General features: G+C 35.8%; 1 protein-coding gene across 1 annotated transcript; it reads right to left on the bottom strand.

Annotated features, from left to right (window-relative positions):
- Positions 1-2,806: 2,806 nt before the first annotated feature.
- On the bottom strand, positions 2,807-15,370 carry LOC142337659 (protein phosphatase Mn(2+)-dependent 1K-like). Its single transcript, XM_075387066.1, has 6 exons — positions 15,180-15,370; positions 13,087-13,267; positions 12,215-12,518; positions 11,385-11,585; positions 4,552-4,655; positions 2,807-3,190 (listed from the first exon to the last, which is right to left on the bottom strand). The coding sequence occupies exons 1-6, from the start codon at positions 15,215-15,217 to the stop codon at positions 2,906-2,908; spliced, it is 1,113 nt and encodes a 370-aa protein (XP_075243181.1). The 5' UTR covers positions 15,218-15,370; the 3' UTR covers positions 2,807-2,905.
- Between the last annotated feature and the right edge of the window lie 9,075 nt (positions 15,371-24,445).

Here is a 24,445-nt window from a genome sequence, read left to right as displayed (position 1 = left end):
TCTCTCTGAGACTGCTTCTTGTAGCCTTGTGAGCAACTCCTGTCCTCTGATGAAGAAACTATCCAAATCCTTAGCATCCTCGAGCTACAATCGAGCAAGCTGTGCCACCAAAGTCACCACTATCGGCGTCTCCACACTCTGAAATCTCTCTTGCAAAAGCTTCTAAGCCTTTGCTCCATCTCCGATGCCATCATCTCCCACACAGTCATGTCTCATCAGCATGAGGGTTGTTGCATCTATATTCAGTGCCAGATGGCACCACACATTGTTCTGTTTCTCCTTGATGTCTGCAACTTCCTTCTCATATGCATCCTTTAGCACCTTGTGGTTCTTCTTTTCATCATTGCTCGCCCCATTTGCTAGTGGTGCAGGCTCATTGGGTTGCTCCTCTGTCCCAAGTAGTGATTTGTAGAGTCCCTTCGTCTGCATTATTGCCACAAATCTTGTGCTCCAGATTGGAAAATCCTGTGCCTTTCCTGTGTAGATCAGCAGCTTCACTGTCTGTTGATCCATCGTAGTTTGAGCAGGCAAAACAGTTGTGAAAAGAAAAGGCGAGTAAGCAGAAAAGGATTATGACTGCCAACAACAAATTAGTTTTGCTTTGGAAATTAGTTTTATGACTTAGAAAATTGCTGGGCCCATAACCTGGTTGGTTATGGGTTTTCGCAAGCGGAATAAAAAGCGTTTTTAACTAAGTAGAAAAATTAGTTTCTCAAATGAGAGAATATCAAGAATGATATTTTACAGTAGAATTTAGAGATTTACAGGAGAGATCTGATTATTAGCTCAAGGTGGTGATTTGATTTTGGGGATGAAAAAATGCTCAAAAATCAGCTGTATATATACCCATTATCATTACGAGAAAGTCAAGATACAAAACTATTCTTAGCACCATGATTTACAGTGGGGGTCGCAAGGGTTACACAATATGGTTTGCTTCTGCAAATTTCCCAGAAATCAGTCGCAGGGGGTACCATAGATGATATGCCTTTACACTTTTCTAAGATTTCGTTCACATTTCCGGTGGTATCATAATCATTCATTGCATGCTGGGAAGATTTTACATCAAATAATCTCACTCCAAAATTAGTTATCTAGATCCACCAATTTGAACCGAATATTGATTCTAAGCACCATTTCTTGACGATTCATTTATATAAAATCTCTGATCAAAATCAATTTGCTTTTGTCGTTCTAATCTGGTACGTTAGACCTTTTTTTCTAATTCTCACTAAGTTTAAGACTATAGTTTGATCAATAACAGCTAGCAGGATAATTGCGCGTCCGACTAATGTTTGATCATAGCAATAATCTGAGCAATTAGTTCCACTTTTCCCACTTTTTAATTTTTTCGACTAATGTTTACGTCGGCTAATATTCCTGACACCTTCATTGTGACTGACCTGGAAAATTTATTTTCTATGTGTGTAGTTCGCTCCTGTAAAAATATTGCCGTTACATGTAAGCGCTATTTCTGAGAAATGGGAATGCATGCACTACAAGAACGAGTAATCCGACCGTCTTTTTTTTACATAACCCATAAAGAGAAGTATGCGAACATTGTGCAGTACGTTGAAATGCTGCATATTTCATTAACAGCTTAGATTTCGTGTCAAACATGCTGTTTGTAAAAGCTCAGATTTAGATACTGAAATTTATATTATTCGCATTTTCTGCTTACCAAACATTTACTGCGCAAACAGTTCTTGGAACTGCTGAGGGGGTAGGTTTTCACATTATTTGAAAGTAGAGTGATTAACATTTCGATGAAAATCTCGTTTACTGAACGAATAGCAGAAGTAAGTAGGCAACTCCTAGTTTTACGACGTAAAAGTTCAGTTTTGACGCCAGATTAACAACTGAAGAAACACTTTGCAAACAGAAATTCCGATTTCAACCGGTCATTTTCCTGATCGGCTCATTCCCGCAAAAATTTGTGTAAATTATTCACCACAAGATACTTTTTCTCATATATGATAAATTTTCCAAACAAAAAATAGTTCATCAGACTGGAAAAAATTCGAGACATCTCACCCGACATTTTACTTTAAAGTATACTCCAGATTGTAATTAAATTTCGAGAAAAACTTTCATTCTTGATTCCCTACACTAGTGGTCTTTCCCACCGACCAAAATTGAGATGATAATTTATGGTAACAGCAGAATCCCGAATGTAAAGCTGATGAAATCCAGAGAGAATCCAAGTTTCACAAGAAAAAGAAAAGTGCGTCTCAAAATGTGATCGTCAGGTGATTAGCGGTTGGTTATCTGGCAAGATTCAGTGGCAGGTGCTTGCCTAAAATTGCTACCTGTTTATCCCGTTTTGAGAACGAAAAGTCTCAAGTTTTGAGAACAAGAACGATAAGTTTTGAGAACAAAAGCGTAGTTCTAGTAGACTGTCTGCACCATTAAATGCTTGCCAAATAGATCTTGACAATTTTTAATACAATAGTCACTTAATATTTGCTGACGCTCAATTGACACAAGCGCTTAGCATGGCAAAAAGGAATTCATAAAAAATGTTTTTCAATCAAATAAAGTATCTTAAAAACGGAATGACAAAGAATGGGAGAGAGAATGGGAGAGAGCCAACATTAATAATTCAAAGCAGACTACTTACGCTAACTTAAAAGAGACTACAGAGAAGTTGATTAGGTAAGCCAAAAAAAAACACTCTGGCTGATGAAAATTTGCTTCCACACGATCGGGTTTTGAACCAAATATGACCATTGATGGGGGAAGTGATCTAACAGCAAACGCTAAGATGTGGAAAGGAGCAAATGCTCTCGGGAACGCTATAAAGAACTAAAAATGAAAAAATTAAATTATTAAGCTAATCTAACTACACGCAACTGCACAAAATAATTCGAGAATAAAGCACCATATATCACGAGGGAATCTCAAATTAGTCTCTTCTATTTAAGAAACCGCCAACATTAACCCAGTGAGTTTTGGATAATTTACTACTACTTTTCAAGGAAGCGTCACTTTTTCCCCACGCTCCTAAAGGAACTACTAGGGCAGTGGAGTTGTCGTCCGATCCGTATTGAAGAGCAATTTCCGTGAGCAGATTACAGGCGTGCTGAGGGTGTGAACAACTGAGGACTATGTTAGCCATTTCCTGTTCTGAGAGCACTTGTGATATGCCATCTGTCACCAGCAGCAGAAATTGGTCTTTGTGGTGTTTAATCTGAAAAATGAATGTCATTTTCATGTATGACGGACGACGCGAAAGTTGTTTCAAGATCATTTAATGTAGTTTTCAGGTAAAACTGGTACCTGAAAACTTTGGGGATAACTTTGCTATGTTAAGTAAAATTTTGCTTTAACACACCACACTGTAAAAAGAACAGTACAATCTAAGAACAGTATATAGAAACAGAAACATACCCGGCAGATTGCCGGAAAATAGCCGCCGTTGATTCCAATAAGCATGATTGGGATTGAAATAACAGAAGATATTGAAAACAGAGATTTTTGTACAAACACATTTTTTTAAGTCCGATTTATTTTGATGGCATTTCGTATTTGATTATACTTCTGTTTCTTAGAGAGAGGCTACAGGGGCTACTATCAATAACAATAAGCATTAGAGAGAGGTAACTAATACTTATAGGAACGACGTTCAAATAGCGGGCATCTAAAATTGGGCTTTATGGGTTTATCCCGTTTCTATTTCTGACTTCAATTTTTTCTACTGACTCTGTTCATTTTGAATTGCTTTGCTGAGCAACTGATGTTTAAAATCACTTTTAGCAGAATGAGAGAAGAGAGAAACTAGCCTAGAGAAGTCAAAAAGATTTCACGCAAAATGTTGAAAAGGCGGCAAAATGAGGTAAAGCGAAACATTTTTTTATTCGACGAAGTAAAAAACATAGCAGGACAAGTCCTGACGTACAATTCAAAGAATTTTCATTGACTAAACAGAAAACTAGACCAAGAACGGACTATGAATGGATTGGGAAACCATTTAGAAAAAAATCCGATCAAAAAAACCGAAAAAACTGTAAAAAATCAAAGTGAAATTGCCGCATGTGAACAAAAAAACACTAGCGAGAAAGCGAATTTTTGTTCAAACCCCGTTTTCTCACTCTACTTTAAATTTAGAGCGAAAAAATTTCACGCCGCAAAACCACTCGCTTTTTCGCTCCACTTCCTGTTTCGGCGTGACCAAAATCACTACTCCAATTTGACTTCAAAAATCATGAAAATGTGTGAACAGATCTTAAAAAAAAAAAAGACAGCGCCCCAATACAATTCAAATTCTTTGAATTGTAAAAAAAAAAATAGGAGCGCTATAATAGCCGGCTGAGAAGATGAGGGCGGCTATTAATAATCTAAGACCAGAATAATATTAGAACAGCTTCTAAGACCAGAAAAGGGCATACAAACTTAATAGGTTAAAATTTAACTGCCAATAGATTTGAGATATCGATGCATCATTTTCGTGATAATAATATACATTTACTGTACGGAAACAATTTGCTGAAATTTTAAAATCATGCGAAAAAACCATTGCCGACACATTACGCTTCATTTTTGTTCACTGACCTCAATGGACTTGGTGGATGGAGTTGCAGTGACTCCGTTGAAGTGAAGTTGTAAATCCCCCAAACTACGAGTCATGGACAGTCGGGCATTAACCAGTAGCTGGCCTGGAAACAGACAAACAAGCATAGCTTACATACAAAACGTTTTCATCTTGAGTGATTTGAAACGCTAAGAGTGAATTTAAGAAAGCGAATTTAAATGAATAGTTGTAACAAACTACTAAACAACGGTGTATTGTAAAGTCACAAAAGAGTAGAACAAACGAATTCCTGATTGCGCATCCTCTCCTCTGGTGAAAGCTAATTTTGGTTGAGGCCTCCTATAAGATCGAAGACTGTCTGCTGCTCTGGATGCCAAGTATTGCATGACTCTTATGATGGTTCTCAGGAATTAAAAAAAAACGTCAGAAACGAATTGGTTATCAAAACGTAATGGTCATGAAAGCGTTCTCCAAAAACTAAAAAAAGATCCATTATGCTTTTTTCATCTAAATTGCGGAAGTTTAGTCCACACAACGGAACAACAAAAAATGCTTACATAATGCTCAAGCACTAATCTATTTGCCTTTACGGAATCATGGTTAACCAATCAAGATGATATTAATATACGATGTGTAGATGGCAATTGTCATTTCTTGCTTCAGATGTGACCATATGTATGCAAAATCTAAGGTGGCGGAGCAATGCTACTAATAACCAAAATTTTTAGCTAATAAAATTGCAATGGTTTTACAAAAATGAGCAAACACTTCGGAAATTCTTAAATTGAGCTCACTCTATCCTATAAAAATTTTCCTCCACTGCTTGTGAATGTCTCATATCACCCTGAAAAATCAAAAACAGACACGTTTTTCTTTTCACATTTCTGCACACATATATCGCGTCTTTACGAAAATTTCAACTAATGTTACTTGCTATCATGCCCCCTCTATAAACGGTCTTCTTGAGGCCGGAAAAATCACAACTAAACTAAAAAACGAATTTAAGAGAGTATTTAAAAAAGCAGAGTAAAAAAAAGAAAAATGGAATATCATGAAAGACAAAATAAACTCCATAAAATTCTCACAAATATCTTCTGTCTCAAAAACTTTTTGAGTGAGAAGATGATATCACTACTGACAACTACAAAATAGCCCAGTTTCTCAAAATTTTTTGCAGTTTTCCTCCACATTTCATAGAACATCAAAACACTTTGATTTCTGACTAGTAAACACGAACGAATTCATACTGACTGTGAAGAAAATCAGCTCAAACAAGCCGTCAGGTCCCTCAGATATACCGTCATGCACTCTTAAAGACAGTTTCGTCTTTTTAACGCAGCCAATTAAATTGATTTTAACCAATGTTTAGACTGATGAATTTAAAAAGCCACTGTTTCATCACACGTTTAATCGCAAGTCTTTGAGCGTGTGTGCTTTGTGAGCAAAAGTTAGAATATATTGGAAAGCTTGATTGATTTCTCATGCTGAATTTGGTTTGAGCATCAAGGTCTCAACAAATGAACGACTTGCTTACAGTACCAGAACTAAAAGACCACATACACCAAAAATATCATCGATGTAGCTGTACTAGATTTAGCTAGAGCTTTCGATTTGATAAATCGCAAGATCCTTGTGCACAAGATTCAAGCCTCTCCAAAAGCAACAAACTTAATCAATACTTGATTATCATACAGGCCAAGAAACAGTGAATCATGTCGAAACCAATTCAATATCAGGAAGCTCTACAGGGTAAAAATTTGGTACCAATTCTTTTTAACCTTGATATTAAGTTGAATCAACAGGTGCCTTCTAAATGCAAAAAAGAATTCAATGCGCCGAGGATACTATACTCTTGCATACACTACAGACCAACGCACAGTCTTGAACAATCCTTGAAGAAGATTTCTGAAAACTACGAAAGGCACTGTCTAGCACTCAATTATTCACGCATGGAATTTATTACATTCTTAAAAAATCAAAATTAGATGAAACGAAAAAAAAACAAATTGTTGATTGGTAATTATGAAATAGCAAATGTAAACTTAGAAAAAAATCTTTGTGTATCTCCAATTCCACTCTACTTTTCAAAAAGCATTGACAGGCATATTATGAAAATGGCTGCGGTTACGAACACATTAAAACGTATATCTGAACTGTTCCGTGAGCAAACAAGACAACTAAATCTGATTGCCTTAGTGGTAAATCAATTACACTACTATATGCTTTTAATTGCAGGCCTTTTATTTGCGAGCTCGAAAAACAGATTCTCCATTACGTTTGAGAAATAAGAAAGATGGGCTGTAAAGACGTGCTTCAATCGCAAAAATACAGCACTTCTGATTTGAAAGAGCAAAAACAAAAAAATTCTTCTGATAATGTTCTTCTTGTACAAACTGCTACATTATTTTATGAAACTTACCAAAAAGCATTTTACAGTTTTACAAAAACTACACTTAACAATATCTACTCTCCGCTGTAGCCAGCGAACCATAAAACACCGAAAATCATAAAACAAACTAACCTGTACTAGAAACTTATAAAGGATATTGGCTCAATCCTTCATAATGAACTGCTTAACATAAGCTTTTTTTTGAAAACAATCGAAAAAGATTACAGAATATTAATTCTTAAGAAGCATCATAAAAATGGTTTTCTTACATTTATTTAAACAAGACTGAATAAACCGCCTCCCGGAAAGGCATCACGGAAAAGCTAAGTTTTTCATAGTTCTACTTGATTAAGCTAAATTCTGCAATTTTGCTTGACCTACACTGCCTATTAAAATTGTTTCTGTTAAAAACTTAATGGGAATTCAATGTGTTCTTTTCAATCGCTCACGACACGAATAATATGGGTTTCGTCCCTCAGACCAAACATTGCAGAGATTAAATTGATCATCATCGTCGGCCTTACTATTACTACTTCAAATAACGGCTCGCGTCTTTTTCAACTAATGCAGATAACGTCCGACAAAACAAAAGAATTGAGCCAGCAATGCTATTTTCTGTTCCCGCTTGTCTCCACAATGCATCCAAAAAATTTTCCCGCTTTTTTACAGATATGGTGTATCGTTTCTACAGTGAACGCCATGAGAGCAGATAGATTCCTTTTTAAAAAACCAATTGTTAGTCTTTTTTTAATATCAAAAAATTCAATACAGAGTGTTGTTAATCAACCTTTAAAAAACCTTCCTGGTATACTAAAAGTAATCTTCAGTTAGATTTTTATTCAATGGTGAGCAAAAAAAGAAGCCCATTGTCGAGCCGGTCATTCAGTAAATTACGAGGAAAATCCAGTAGAAATTTTATCCATCAACTTGATATGCAACAAAGTTTCTATCTAATCAAGCCGGCTTGACAATTTTGTTTGATAATAGATTGATTTGTCAGTGCGTGTTAAATAAAAACTTGAAAAATATTTTACAGTATGTAGCTTGTGCATACAGGGTAAACGTTGTTTCGGATAATATACTCTTTAAAACGGTCAAAATTTAGACTCTGGAAAGGATTATGCGGTCGAACCTATACTGTTGGATGCTATGAATCCCCCTCGTGCCTGTATCCTGTCTTGTTCCGCCAGCAAAGCTGGTATATGGTGAGTATTAAGAGGATATACTACTCCACTCCTGCACAGAATAGCAGAATAATTGCCCAACGAGGCCACAACTAGTTCTTGACTATTGCGAAGTACCCCCACTACTGCCGTAGTTCCCGATCGGAGTCAAACAGGTCGAATTTGAAATTTAAATATCTTACTTCCAAAATATCTTAACTTCTAAATTCTTTGCATATCTTAGTTTACATATTTTATGTTTAAACATCTCAAATTGCAATTCAAATATCTTCACTTACATATCTTAACTTTACATATCTTATTTTACATATCTTATGTTGACATACCTTAACTTCCAATTCCAATGTCTTCACTTACATTAGCTCGAAAAACAGATTCTCCATTATGTTTGAGAAAAAGGTAAGATGGGCTGTAAAGATGTGCTTCAATCGCAAAAATACAGCAGTTCTGATTTGAAACAGCAAAAACAAAAAATTCTCCTGGTAATGTTTTTCTTGTACAAACTGCTACATTATTTTAAGAAACTTACCAGAAACTAACTTACAGTTTTCCAAAAACTACACTTAACAATATCTACTCTCCGCTATAGCCAGTGAACCATAAAATACAGAAAACCATAAAAGCAGCTAAACTGTACTAGAAAACTATAAAGAATATTGGCTCAATCATTCATAACGAACTGCTTAACATAAGCTTTTTTTGAAAACAATCGAAAAGGATCACAGAATATTAGTTCTTAAAAAGCATCATAAACATGGTTTTCTTTCATTTATTTAATCAAGACCTGAACAATGCGCCTCCCGGAAAGGCATCACGGAAAAGCTAAGTTTTTCATAGTACTACTTGATAAAACTAATTTCTGCGTTTTTGCTTGACCTACACTGCATATTAATATTGTTTCTGTTAAAAACTTAATGGTAATTCAAGGTGTTCTTTTCAATCGCTCATGACACGACTAACATGGGTTTCGTCCCTCAGACCAAACATTGCAGAGATTAAATTGATCATCATCGTCTGCCTTACTATTACTACTTCAAATAACGGCTCGCGTCTTTTTCAACTAATGCAGATAACGTCCGACAAAACAAAAGAATTGAGCCAGCAATGCTATTTTCTGTTCCCGCTTGTTTCCACAATGCATCCAATGCTTTGATGTGTCGGTGCGTGTTAAATAAAAACTTGAAAATTATTTTACCAGTATGTAGCTTGTGCATACAGGGTAAACATTGTTTCGGATAATATACTCTTTAAAAGCGTCAATATTTAGACTGGAATTGATTATGCGGTCGAACCAATACTGTTGGATGATAAGAATCCCCCTCGTGCCTGTATCCTGTCTTGTTCCGCCAGCAAAGCTGGTATATGGTGAGTATTTAGAACATATGCTACTCCACTCGTGCTCAGAATAGCAGAAGAATCGCCCAACGAGGCCACAACCAGTTCTTGACTATTGCGAAGTACCACCACTACTGCAGTAGTTCTCGATCGGAGTCCTACAGGTCGAGTTTAAAGTTTAAATATCTTACTTCCAAAAAATCTTAACTTCTAAAATCTTTACATATCTTAGTTTACATATTTTATGTTTAAATATCTCAACTTGCAATTCAAATATCTTCACTTACATATCTTAACTTTACATATCTTATTTTGCATATCTTATGTTGACATATCTTAATTTCCAATATACCTGATCTAAGAGGTGGTGGTGAAAAGAGGATTGCAACACTTGTAAAAAAACAGTTACATCTGTTGTGGTAAGTTCCACCTCAGAAGGAACAACACATTCAACGAATTTCTTTTCCCCAAGTTTATATGAACAAAAAAGCGTATATCACTATTCTGCCTTGCCTCTAAATCAACTGAATGCCAAAATACTAGTTCGCATTTCCACATCCTTCAAAAATAATAAGTATTTACGCAGCACCATTTATCTTGAAGATCGTCTCTACCCTATAAGCTAACTACCGTTTCTCAAGGATCTATTCATCTTTACTCTCGACCATTGATGACCATTTATTTGCAAGCTCGAAAAACAGATTCTCCATTATGTTTGAGAAAAAGGTAAGATGGGCTGTAAAGACGTGCTTCAATCGCAAAAATACAGCAGTTCTGATTTGAAACAGCAAAAACAAAAAAATCTGGTAATGTTTTTCTTATACAAACTGCTACATTATTTTATGAAATTTACCAGAAGCCAACTTATAGTTTTCCAAAAACTACACTTAACAATATCTACTCTCCGCTACAGCCAGCGAACCATAAAATACAGAAAATCAAAAAAACAAACTAAACTGTACTAGAAAACTATAAAAAATATTGGCTCAATCTTTCATAATGAACTGCTTAACATAAGCTTTTTGAAAACAATCGAAAAGGATTACAGAATATTAGTTCTTAAGAAGCATCATAAAAATGGTTTTCTTTCATTTATTTAAACAAGACTGAATAATGCGCCTCCCGGAAAGGCATCACGGAAAAGCTAAGTTTTTCATAGTAGTACTTGATTAAGCTAAATTCTGCGTTTTTGCTTGACCTAAATTGTTTCTGTTAAAAACTTAATGGGCATTCAATGTGTTCTTTTCAATCGCTCACGAAACGACTAATATGGGTTTCGTCCCTCAGACCAAACATTGCAGAGATTAAATTGATCATCATCGTCTGCCTTACTATTACTACTTCAAATAACGGCTCGCGTCTTTTTCAACTAATGCAGATAACGCCCGACAAAACAAAAGAATTGATCAAGCGATGCTATTTTCTGTTCCCGCTTGTCTCCACAATGCATCCAAAACATTTTTCCGCTTTTTTTTACAGATATGGTGTACCGTTTCTAGAGTGAACACCATGAGAGCAGGTAGACTTCTTGTTAAAACACCAGTTGTTAGTTTTTTTTAATATCAATAAATTCAAAACAGATTGTTGTTAATCAACCTTTGAAACAAAACCTTCCTGGTATACTAAAAGTAATCTTCAGTTAGATTTTTATTCAATGGTGAGCAAAAAATGAAGCACTTTGTCGAGCCGGTCATTCGATAAAATACGAGGAAAACCCAGTACAAATTTTATCCATCAACTTGATATGCAACAAACTTTCCATCTAATCCAGCCGGGTTGACAATTCAGTTTGATAATAGATTCATTCTGCAGTGCCTGTTAATTAAAAGGTTGAAAATTATTTTACAGTATGTAGCTTGTGCATACAGGGTTAATAATTGTTTCGAATAATATACTCTTTAAAACGGTCAATATTTAGACTCTGGAAAGGATTATGCGGTCGAACCTATACTGTTGGATGCTATGAATCCCCCTCGTGCCTGTATCCTGTCTTGTTCCGCCTGCATAGATGGTATGTGGTGAGTATTTAGAGGATATGCCACTCCACTCCTGCACAGAATAGCTGATGAATCGCCCACCGATGCCACTACCAGTTCTTGACTGTTGCGCAGTACCGCCACTACTGCCGTAGTTCCCGATCGGAGTCCTACAGGTCGAGTTAAACGTTTACATATCTTACTTCCAATATATCTTGACTTCCAATATCTTTACATATCTTAACTTTACATATCTTATGTTTACATATCTTAACTTTACATATCTTATGTTTACATATCTTAACTTTACATACCTAAGTTTACATATCTTATGTTTACATATCTTAACTTCCAATTCCAATGTCTTCACTTACATATCTTAAATTTACATATCTTATGTTTACATATCTTAGCTTCCATATCTTAGTTTACATATTATATGTTTACATATCTTAGCTTCCATATCTTAGTTTACAAATCATATGTTTACATATCTTAACTTCCAATATACCTGATCTAAGAGGTGGTGGTGAAAGGAGATTGCAACACTTGTACAAACCAGTTACCCTTTTTTGTGGTAAAGTGCCACCTCACAAGGAATAATACTTTTTCTTAACAGCGAATTTCTTTTCCCAAAGCTCATATGAACAAACAAGCGTATATCACTATTCTGCCTTGCCTCTAAATCAACTTAATGCCGAAATACTAGTTTGCATTTCCCCATCCTTCAATAAAAATCCAAGTATTTACGCAGCATCGTTTATCTTAAAGATCAACTCTACCCTATAAGCTAACTTACGTTTCTCAAGGATCTGTTCATCTTTACTCTCGACCATTGATGACCAGATACTCCTGCTGTAGAGATTGTTCACATCCACAAAAGTCTGCTTTAGACACACTTGTATATTGTGGCTGTATTTTAACCAGGACTCCAAGTGTGAAGGGATCTTGCCGTGCATGAAGTCAGCTGCATCTGAAGACCCATGTCCGTCGAACACCGCGAAGTAGAGACAGTTGTCTTCGAGAGTGTTCACACTCACTCTGTCTTCGTTTACTACTCTTCGGCCGAGCACACTGTGCCAACAGGCCAGGTCTTCTGTGATCTAAAACTCAACTAATGAGAATCCTTCGAAAGTGGAATAAATTGACGATGATCTCGAATCGCAGAAAACAATTTGCACAAGAATTTGACAATGGTTCACATGATAATACCACTTAATTGAGATGTGAAGCTTAACATGGGCGCTCACAAATTGAGTCATCAATTAGTGAGCGCCAATTTTAAGCTGAGCTTGACCTCTCAATTAAGTGGGTATTATCAGGTGCACCGTTGTCAAGTAATTCCATAAACTTGCTATTATTATTGACCATGGAATTAATCACCGAGTAAAATTGGAAATTCATGTTTTCCTGACATCTAACGTCGTTACCAATTAAAATCTTCACGATCTTTCGAAAAAAGGTAGTTATACAGAATAAATTATTCAATTATTACCCAAAGATTAGCACGATTTTCCCAATAATTTAAAAATTTTGAGAAATACTTTTCCACATAACTATACACAAGGAAGCATACGGTGGGTTAAGTAAATTATATTCCAGAGAAAGTTAATTTTGCACGAGAACCACTGAAATCTTAAACATACATACGATTAGATTGATAGGACTAACATTTGGAATAGGGACTCCTTTCTTTACACTCTGCTCCATATTCAACTCTAGCTGCAACTGTCCATGTTCAGACCAATTTGGCCCATTCACTACAGCAGTCTGCCGTGCACTCGCATGCTCACTCCTGTACGCTGACTTCTTACCAGTCTTGCGAACAGTAGGAAGATTAACAAATTTGTTCCTTTAAAAAAATACTTTGCAAATTAATTCACGTTGACCGATGCAAGCTGATAAGAGTTCCTGTTTATACAAGTTACAAACGCGAGGTTACTAATGCGAATGTAGATAGTTCATTGTTACAGACAACGTAAGAAATTTAGAGGTGATGGCAGAAGTCTGTTACTTTTTGGGCTGAGTTTAGATCCCTATTAGACGGAATTTCGTTTTTGACCTATTGTACAATTTACTGGCTCGTAATTTTATTGCTAAGCTCTCAAGTTTCTTTTTACAGCTTGGTTGAGATATTAGATCTGATTCTGATAACCTCTGATTATGAATTTCTGATTTGATTCTGATTATGAATTTCTGAATTGTGATAAGAAAATATGTCATTAAAAAAAACTTCAATGTGAATTTCATTCAAAGCTGTTCAAAACAAATCTTAATAGTTTAAAAAGATGTAATTCATACGCTGAAAGAATTGAATGCTTCATAATAAAATCTTCAAATTTATTGGCTTTCCTTCAGAACTTCATGAACATCAAGATCTTTTTGCAGGGTGAAGAAGGGTAGTTGTGACGAATAACTGCTGCATGCATCAACAAGTATTGAATAAAGGATTGATGCAAGCTTCGTAGTAAGCAAATTATTGAACCCTACGAACACGAGACCGGACTGCTAGCTCACTTTTTTCCCACACTGATTGTGTGTGACTAGTGAAAGACAAATTCGAGTCAATGCTAACACCTAGGTATTTACATATGGGTTTAATTTCGATGAATGCTGAGTTGAGAGCGAATAATCGGGCCGATTCGATTGTCTTAATATTAGATCGTATATTCAATTGAATTGACACATTCACAACTAATTTATTGAAATTTCGCCAGTCGGTAACTTTTTAAATATTTTCCTTGATATCAGCGCATTGCACTCCTTTTGCGGTAATATTTGCATAATGTGCAAAAAGTATAGCTTCTAAATGTCTACAACAAACTAGAGGCATGTCGTTTACTTATATAATAAACAGTGGAGGACCTATTATTGAGCCTTGTGGAACACCACAAATGATTTCCTCCCAATCAAATGACACGTTATTTAGTTTTAAACGTTGTAATCGGTCATTTAAATAAGACTTGGACCAATTAAGGCAGTTACGTCCTATTTCATAGTTTTTCAACTTACATGACAACAACTGGCTAGGTATTATACTAGGCAACACCTCATGCCGGGTAGCTCACCCTTGGTATAATTCATTGCGGGCGGTGACCCAACAAAAGAAAGCAACCATACGGACATGGTCGAGAAGCCAAGCCGTTAAGCTGCTTCACAACTGACCCAACCTAAAACTTAGGAACCTCACTTCAGTGTGAATTTTAGCAATCGCATCGAAAATCAAAGTTCTATGCAAATGATAAAGACGAATGATCATCTTGCTCAGACAAATGAAGGGAGCCTTCTGATAAATCAGTCGACCAATGAGAGGCACTATCACTCCCGAAAATTAGTTCTCTCTCCCAATAAGACGGGAGTCACAAAAGCTAGATTTTATCTCGCACAAAAAGAGAGGAGTCAAAAATCAACGGACCTTTTTCCATTGCACTCAGCCACACGGTGAGAGGAGTATATAGACAAAGAAAAAATGCTGGACGCTTCAATCACAAACTAATTGAAATGAAATATTGTAACTACGTTTTAACTACCGCACAATAAAAAAAAGTAATATGAGCATATAAAACACGAAATCTCAAATATTAAATTTGGAATTTAAATTTCGGCTCAATTAACCTAAATAAGATAATCATTGATCTAGGATGTACTAAAAACGGGTACAAGCAATTTGGGTCGGAGAATAGGTCAGGCTTGCGGTTAGCGCGAGACTTACTTCAGAAATTCCTTCTATAGAAATACCTGAATCAGTCATTACTCTCACATACCTGAGCAAAGTTGGCAAGATAAATCGACGCGAGCACATGTCAGGACATTTCAAGCATATGGCAGCACAGCAGCAGTTATCAAACTAATTTATACGAGTCAAGTTCAACGTGGTCAGTGCCTTCATTGGTGTTTGCTCACATTCACTCAGTTTGGCTGATAAAGAGAAAGGTTGAATATCCTCATTTCTGCTCTGAAACAAGCATTCAGGATTTTTCAGCATAGGTTCATACGTAAATATACTGAGGGTAATTCTGAATGTAATCCGCAAATCAATTAAAGCGACAACACTTTCCATTTCAAACCCATTGTGTGAATATAACTTAAATTTCCAAAGCTGGCTTTATCATACTGCAAAACTATAACTTTATTCGGACCACCCTAATCGAAAATTAATGGAAAATTTATAAAAATTTATAAAAATTTTTGAAATTAATGGATTAATTATAAACTTCCAGAAAATAATGCAAAATTTATAAATTTTTAATCGAACTGTTTTTTAATGTTTTTAAAAGTTTGTCTTAAATTCACGCTAAAGCTGTACGACATTTTACTTGAAACCTAAATATGAAGCCTTTTGATAATAATTTTAAAAAATTTATAAATTTTGGATAATGGATTATTCATAAAAATTTATAAATCTCTGGAAAATAATACAAAACTAACCATTGGTTCATTTTGTCGACAAAAACTGGGAATAGGTTGGTAAGTACTATAAAAAAAGTCATTCATAAGCTTCCAGTGCCTTCAACCTTTTGATATTGTTTACCGTCGATAACGTATTTCAATAACTCATTTCAATAAAAAAAATCGACGATGGTTTTAACGGTTCATTCTGTCCGCATTAGATAAGAATAGATTGGCAAGCCCTTAAAATTTCAAACAAAAGCCTTCCTCCCGTGCCTTCCCGTTTGATATATTGTGCTTTACTTGAAATTTTCCTCATTGAAAGAGACTTTTTTGTTACTCCTTTCATTTTGAAACCTTATTAGGAAACATGTAACACAGAAACTAACTTCAGATAGTCATTTGAGGTAAAAAAAACACATAGCAACTGCAAAATAGTCAATATAACGTTTTCCGTAGCAAAAATATGTTTATCACTGATTAAATATGTACTGGCGAACCTCGTAAATGGTAATTTTTGTTAGACTTTTAATATTTTGAAAGTCGTTCTCTAGCAAAGCGGCTCTCCTACTGAGGTTATTTCAGAGTAAACTGAAAAATGTTTGTCCAAAATGTTTTGCCTAAAATCAATCTTTCTCCTGGGCCTAACCGGAAATTTTTATATCAACTTTACCGTCGATAACGTATTTCAATTACTCGTTTCAAGAAACAATTCTTCAATTATGATTTGAACAGTTAATTATGCTCGCATCTAATGTGAATAGGTTGATAAGCACTAAAACCGTTATACAAAAGCTTCTAGTGCCTTCCAGTTTAAGATATATTGTTTTATTTGGAATTTTCCTCCTGGAATGAGACTTTTCTTTGACTCCATTTTCTTGAAAACTTATTAGACAACATATCACACAGAAACTAAATTTAGGTAATCAATTGAGGTATGGCAACTGCAAAATAGTCTATCAGACGTTTTCCGTTGCAATAATATTAATCACTGATCAATTATGTACTAAGCGAACCTCGTAAATGGTCACTTTTTGTTGGACTTTCAATCTTTTTAAAGTCGTTCAATAGCAGAACGCCACTTCTACTGAGATTATCAGAAAGAGGCAATTGAAAAATGGGTATCAAAAAGTTTTTGCCTAAAATCAATTTTCCTCCTGGGCCTAAACAGAAAATTTTATATCAATTTTTACCGCCGTAAACGTATTTGCATGATTTAAGAAAATGAAAAGTCTTCAGAGCGATGACTTTGAGTCAAGATTTCATTGAGCAATGCAGAGAGATTCAAGATACAGAAAAAGCTTTCAAATAAGGGATCAAAAGCGCATAGTCAACAGACAACGCAACCATCGTCGCAAAAACTTACAAGCAAAATGGCAATGCTTAAAAAAAGCGGCGAACACTTAACGATTCTGATTAAGTTCAATATTGGAAACAAAGATTTTGATAATTAGGAAAAAGAATTGATTGAAATTGAACTGGGGGCAAAACAAGCGAGCGACATTAGAAAGTCCTTTTTTGAAAATTATGTTCATATTTTTGTTTTTTTTTAAGTCTGTCTCAATTTGAAAATTTGAATAGTGCAACCGGTCTGAGTGTAGCGTAAAAGAGCGTAAATAATTTAAGCTCGTTCTAGCATCTCGTGTCTAATTAAGCTTTTACGATTAGGAAAAAGTTTGTTTCTGGTTGAGAGCGCAATTGAGGTATGCTTTCAAAAAAAAACTCGCCTAAGGAGAATAACTCGTCGAATTGATGGTCGATTGGCAGCAGACGCGCAGTTGTTAAGAGAATCAGGTACTCACCAAAAAGGCGACGGTTCAGCAGAATCAAATAACAGACCAAGGAACTGGTTGAGATATTCGGACGTTGAAGCGGATCAGAGTTCTGAAAGCACCGGTGGTTGAATATAATGGCCTAAATTTGATTGAAATCGGCGGCATTAAGGACTCTGACAAATGCAAGCGAGGTCGCTACACTTGAATATTTTCAGCCGGAGATACTCAAAAAGTACGTTATTGATCCACGAAGAGCTGCAATGTCTAGCGAAAAAGCAGACCAGGAGAGAACGGATTTGTTCAGAAAAGCGGTGACGGCAATATTGGGTTTGAGATACTCGGAGTCAAGATATAGATATCATCTAAAACTGGTTAATCAAATCGAGTTGAACATGAGGGAAGATGTCGATAGAAGTAAGGAGAATGACTCATGAGAGTCAACAAGAAGCCTTGAGTATCATCCTGAGTCACTTCCCAGTACTTAAAGAAGATACAACGCAACCAAAGTTCATTTAAAAAACTACCACCAACTCGGTCTGGCAGATTGAGAAAAGACCGATAATCTTTGTAGACCATGCAATCTCGCTTATCTCCGTTATTTGAAAAATTTGTATTTTTTGAGGTTCGAATTTTGAAATTTTTGTATTTTCTGAGGTTCGAATTTAATATTGACGCTGCCTAATGTTTTCGTTGTTTTTAAATGCCATTTTATCCCTTCCAAAGACATTTTTTTACAAAATTTCAGAGGATTTGATTTGAACTGCATGTATGACTGATTTTCTAGGCAACAGAGGGGAAGAATCTGATGACCAAGTGATTAAAAATGCCTATGCGTCTCTACCTAATACTGAGTGTCACGGGGGTGCAAAACAGTAAAACCCTTTTTTCTTTACACAACATACTGCTCTTCAGCACGCGAAACATTCAAAATCAAGTGATCTTTTAAAAATTTCACCTTGGATTTTGAAGTGAAGTTTTTCTAGCTTTCCTTTTCTTAAATGAGTAAAACTAACAAAAGCGTTGCAAGCAATTTCTCAAATTTTTCTTTTTTGTTTTAATGGCACGCACTGTCTCGCATTAAGAACATCAAAAATGTTCAAAAACTGACTGTGAATCCAAACAAAAAAACAGGTTATTTGGAAAAGATTCAATTTACAGGAGTACAGTGATGATCCTGATAACAACCCAGAAGTGGGTCGGTTCTTAGTGCGCAAGATACTGAATTTGGAGGAAAAAAACTATTTTTTGGCTTCCCGGAAAACGACATTTCAGGCAATTTTGTCGACGTAGGGTATCTGAAGACGCCGAGTTTTTTCAAAGGTTAATTTAATAGTCGAACAACTAAGAAATAAATTGAATTGAAAAAGAAGTAGTTTTGTTGGCAACAAACTGAGGTACTTGTCAGAGAAATTCCTACAAACCTTTCTCCATGGTTTTTGAATTCAAAGGCAGTGACGCAAGTGTTTCGAGGAGCAAGAGACGCTGCAAACAAATTGGTTTCCATGAAAGATGGGCATCCGCAGGTAATCAGTGAACTTTTGAACGTAAAAAGAACTGTTCACTCTGGGTTTTTGTTTTCCATTTTTGGGATCAGAGTTTAATATGACAATAATTTTAATAACATCATGAAAAAATTTTCAAGATGAAAACAAACGCAAGCCTTGAGAAAAGAGTAAGTCAAAGTAAGTTGGCAGTGTTTCGCGTATGTTGACAAACTGTTGGTTGAGACGCACGTGGGTACAGAAAAAATCAGAGGATACAAAAATGATGTGATGTTGATTCTCTGCAGATGTCACCAGCGAATCAAAAGTACTGAAAAACTTTCCTGACGGTCAGTATAATGTGTTTAGAAAAATGCGAATTGCGTATTGTTTCTTATCCGTCGGCTTTCTCGTTTAGTCCACTTGGAATTTGTCTGATGACAAAAATTGAGAAAGGTACATGCAATCCTGTTCTGAGTGGATTTTCGAGTACTATTGAAAGCAGCAAACTGCAGGTAAACTACGAGTTGCTAATTGAAAGTACTAACCCTTCATAGTAACCTTTGTCCTCCTTCGCCAGAGCCATGCAAAAAGAAGAAAATTAATAAAACTGGAGATTGCGCAACCTCAACAGCGTGCTATTCCGAAACGAATACAGCTTTCTAATAGTGAAGTTTGTTCTGCTTTAAATTAAAGAGAAAGGTTTTTTAGTGATACCTCAGATGAAAGTGAAACTGATTTTTTCGGTTATGATAGTTTTTACGGTCAGTTTGAATTAATAGAAACAGCAGCTGACGAGGCCTTAGAAACGTCTTGTAAAAATTTAGCGTCAGATACTAATGAATTGGAAAATATTATTGCACTTGATAACCCACCTGCAAACGCTTCCCTTATTGAAGTTTTTGTCGCATGTCGCGGATGGAATGCATGTATTTAATACTTTGAACTTACTCTAGTTTCAGTGCATGAAATTGAGGACTTTTGGTATCAGATATTAAGTTTTACAGCATTAGTGAATTGATGGAAGATGATAATGGAACTTATTAGACAACATATCACACAGAAACTAAATTTAGATAATCAATTGAGGTAAGAAAACACAAAGCAACTGCAAAATAGTCAATCTGACGTTTTCAGTTGCAATAATATGTTAATCACTGATTAATTATGTACTAAGCGAACCTCGTAAGTGGTCACTTTTTGTTAGACTTTCAACCTTTTCAAAGTCGTTCAATAGCAGAACGGCTATACTACTGAGGTTACCAGAAAAAGGTAATTGAAAAATGGGTATCGAAAAGTTCTTGCCTAAAATCAATTTTTCTCCTCGGCCTAAACGGAAAATTTTATATCAATTTTTACCGTCGTAAACGTATTTCCATGATTTTAGAAAATGAAAAGTCTTCAGAGCGATGAATTTGAGTCAAGCTTTCATTGCCCAATGCAGAGAGATTCATGATACAGAAAAGATTTCAAAAAAGGATAAAAAGCGCATAGTCAACAGACAACGCAATCATCGTCGCAAAAACTTAAAGTTTCCAATAAAAAATGGCATCGCTTCAAAAAAGCGGCGAACAATTGACGTCCAATATTGGAAAAAAAGATTTCGATAATGAGGAAAGAGTTGATTTACCAGGTAGCAAAACAAGCGAGCCACATTAGAAAGTCCTTTTTTGAAACCTATGTTGATATTTTTGGTCCATTTTTAATTCTGTCTCAATTTAACATTTTGAGTAGTGCAACCGGTCTGAGTGCAGCGTAAAAGAGCGTAAATAATTTACGCTCGTTCTAGCATCCTGTCTCTAATGAAGATTTTACGATTAGGAAAAAGTTTGTTTCTGGTTGAGAGCGCAACTGAGGTACGCTTTCAAAAAAACTCGCCTAAGGAGAATGAATAACTCGTCGAATTGATGGTCGATTGGCAGCAGACGCGCAGTTGTTAAGAGAATCAGGTACTCACCAAAAAGGCGACGGTTCAGCAGAATCAAATAACAGACCAAGGAACTGGTTGAGATATTCGGACGTTGAAGCGGATCAGAGTTCTGAAAGCACCGGTGGTTGAATATAATGGCCTAAATTTGATTGAAATCGGCGGCATTAAGGACTCTGACAAATGCAAGCGAGGTCGCTACACTTGAATATTTTCAGCCGGAGATACTCAAAAAGTACGTTATTGATCCACGAAGAGCTGCAATGTCTAGCGAAAAAGCAGACCAGGAGAGAACGGATTTGTTCAGAAAAGCGGTGACGGCAATATTGGGTTTGAGATACTCGGAGTCAAGATATAGATATCATCTAAAACTGGTTAATCAAATCGAGTTGAACATGAGGGAAGATGTCGATAGAAGTAAGGAGAATGAGACTCATGAGAGTCAACAAGAAGCCTTGAGTATCATCCTGAGTCACTTCCCAGTACTTAAAGAAGATACAACGCAACCAAAGTTCATTTAAAAAACTACCACCAACTCGGTCTGGCAGATTGAGAAAAGACCGATAATCTTTGTAGACCATGCATTCTCGCTTATCTCCGTTATTTGAAAAATTTGTATTTTTTGAGGTTCGAATTTTGAAATTTTTGTATTTTCTGAGGTTCGAATTTAATATTGACGCTGCCTAATGTTTTCGTTGTTTTTAAATGCCATTTTATCCCTTCCAAAGACATTTTTTTACAAAATTTCAGAGGATTTGATTTGAACTGCATGTATGACTGATTTTCTAGGCAACAGAGGGGAAGAATCTGATGACCAAGTGATTAAAAATGCCTATGCGTCTCTACCTAATACTGAGTGTCACGGGGGTGCAAAACAGTAAAACCCTTTTTTCTTTACACAACATACTGCTCTTCAGCACGCGAAACATTCAAAATCAAGTGATCTTTTAAAAATTTCACCTTGGATTTTGAAGTGAAGTTTTTCTAGCTTTCCTTTTCTTAAATGAGTAAAACTAACAAAAGCGTTGCAAGCAATTTCTCAAATTTTTCTTTTTTGTTTTAATGGCACGCACTGTCTCGCATTAAGAACATCAAAAATGTTCAAAAACTGACTGTGAATCCAAACAAAAAAACAGGTTATTTGGAAAAGATTCAATTTACAGGAGTACAGTGATGATCCTGATAACAACCCAGAAGTGGGTCGGTTCTTAGTGCGCAAGATACTGAATTTGGAGGAAAAAAACTATTTTTTGGCTTCCCGGAAAACGACATTTCAGGCAATTTTGTCGACGTAGGGTATCTGAAGACGCCGAGTTTTTTCAAAGGTTAATTTAATAGTCGAACAACTAAGAAATAAATTGAATTGAAAAAGAAGTAGTTTTGTTGGCAACAAACTGAGGTACTTGTCAGAGAAATTCCTACAAACCTTTCTCCATGGTTTTTGAATTCAAAGGCAGTGACGCAAGTGTTTCGAGGAGCAAGAGACGCTGCAAACAAATTGGGTTTCCATGAAAGATGGGCATCCGCAGGTAATCAGTGAACTTTTGAACGTAAAAAGAACTGTTCACTCTGGGTTTTTGTTTTCCATTTTTGGGATCAGAGTTTAATATGACAATAATTTTAATAACATCATGAAAAAATTTTCAAGATGAAAACAAACGCAAGCCTTGAGAAAAGAGTAAGTCAAAGTAAGTTGGCAGTGTTTCGCGTATGTTGACAAACTGTTGGTTGAGACGCACGTGGGTACAGAAAAAATCAGAGGATACAAAAATGATGTGATGTTGATTCTCTGCAGATGTCACCAGCGAATCAAAAGTACTGAAAAACTTTCCTGACGGTCAGTATAATGTGTTTAGAAAAATGCGAATTGCGTATTGTTTCTTATCCGTCGGCTTTCTCGTTTAGTCCACTTGGAATTTGTCTGATGACAAAAATTGAGAAAGGTACATGCAATCCTGTTCTGAGTGGATTTTCGAGTACTATTGAAAGCAGCAAACTGCAGGTAAACTACGAGTTGCTAATTGAAAGTACTAACCCTTCATAGTAACCTTTGTCCTCCTTCGCCAGAGCCATGCAAAAAGAAGAAAATTAATAAAACTGGAGATTGCGCAACCTCAACAGCGTGCTATTCCGAAACGAATACAGCTTTCTAATAGTGAAGTTTGTTCTCCTTTAAATTAAAGAGAAAGGTTTTTTAGTGATACCTCAGATGAAAGTGAAACTGATTTTTTCGGTTATGATAGTTTTTACGGTCAGTTTGAATTAATAGAAACAGCAGCTGACGAGGCCTTAGAAACGTCTTGTAAAAATTTAGCGTCAGATACTAATGAATTGGAAAATATTATTGCACTTGATAACCCACCTGCAAACGCTTCCCTTATTGAAGTTTTTGTCGCATGTCGCGGATGGAATGCATGTATTTAATACTTTGAACTTACTCTAGTTTCAGTGCATGAAATTGAGGACTTTTGGTATCAGATATTAAGTTTTACAGCATTAGTGAATTGATGGAAGATGATAATGGAACTTATTAGACAACATATCACACAGAAACTAAATTTAGATAATCAATTGAGGTAAGAAAACACAAAGCAACTGCAAAATAGTCAATCTGACGTTTTCAGTTGCAATAATATGTTAATCACTGATTAATTATGTACTAAGCGAACCTCGTAAGTGGTCACTTTTTGTTAGACTTTCAACCTTTTCAAAGTCGTTCAATAGCAGAACGGCTATACTACTGAGGTTACCAGAAAAAGGTAATTGAAAAATGGGTATCGAAAAGTTCTTGCCTAAAATCAATTTTTCTCCTGGGCCTAAACGGAAAATTTTATATCAATTTTTACCGTCGTAAACGTATTTCCATGATTTTAGAAAATGAAAAGTCTTCAGAGCGATGAATTTGAGTCAAGCTTTCATTGCCCAATGCAGAGAGATTCATGATACAGAAAAGATTTCAAAAAAGGATAAAAAGCGCATAGTCAACAGACAACGCAATCATCGTCGCAAAAACTTAAAGTTTCCAATAAAAAATGGCATCGCTTCAAAAAAGCGGCGAACAATTGACGTCCAATATTGGAAAAAAAGATTTCGATAATGAGGAAAGAGTTGATTTACCAGGTAGCAAAACAAGCGAGCCACATTAGAAAGTCCTTTTTTGAAACCTATGTTGATATTTTTGGTCCATTTTTAATTCTGTCTCAATTTAACATTTTGAGTAGTGCAACCGGTCTGAGTGCAGCGTAAAAGAGCGTAAATAATTTACGCTCGTTCTAGCATCCTGTCTCTAATGAAGATTTTACGATTAGGAAAAAGTTTGTTTCTGGTTGAGAGCGCAACTGAGGTACGCTTTCAAAAAAACTCGCCTAAGGAGAATGAATAACTCGCCGAATTGAAGGTCGATTGGCAGCAGACGCGCAGTTGTTAAGAAAATCAGGTACTCACCAAAAATACGACGG

The sequence above is a fragment of the Convolutriloba macropyga genome, chromosome 4 (assembly GCF_964194025.1).
Source record: "Convolutriloba macropyga chromosome 4, txConMacr16.3, whole genome shotgun sequence".
In the NCBI taxonomy this organism is placed as follows: Eukaryota; Metazoa; Xenacoelomorpha; order Acoela; family Convolutidae; genus Convolutriloba; species Convolutriloba macropyga.
This window is presented reverse-complemented; position numbering and strand designations above follow the sequence as displayed.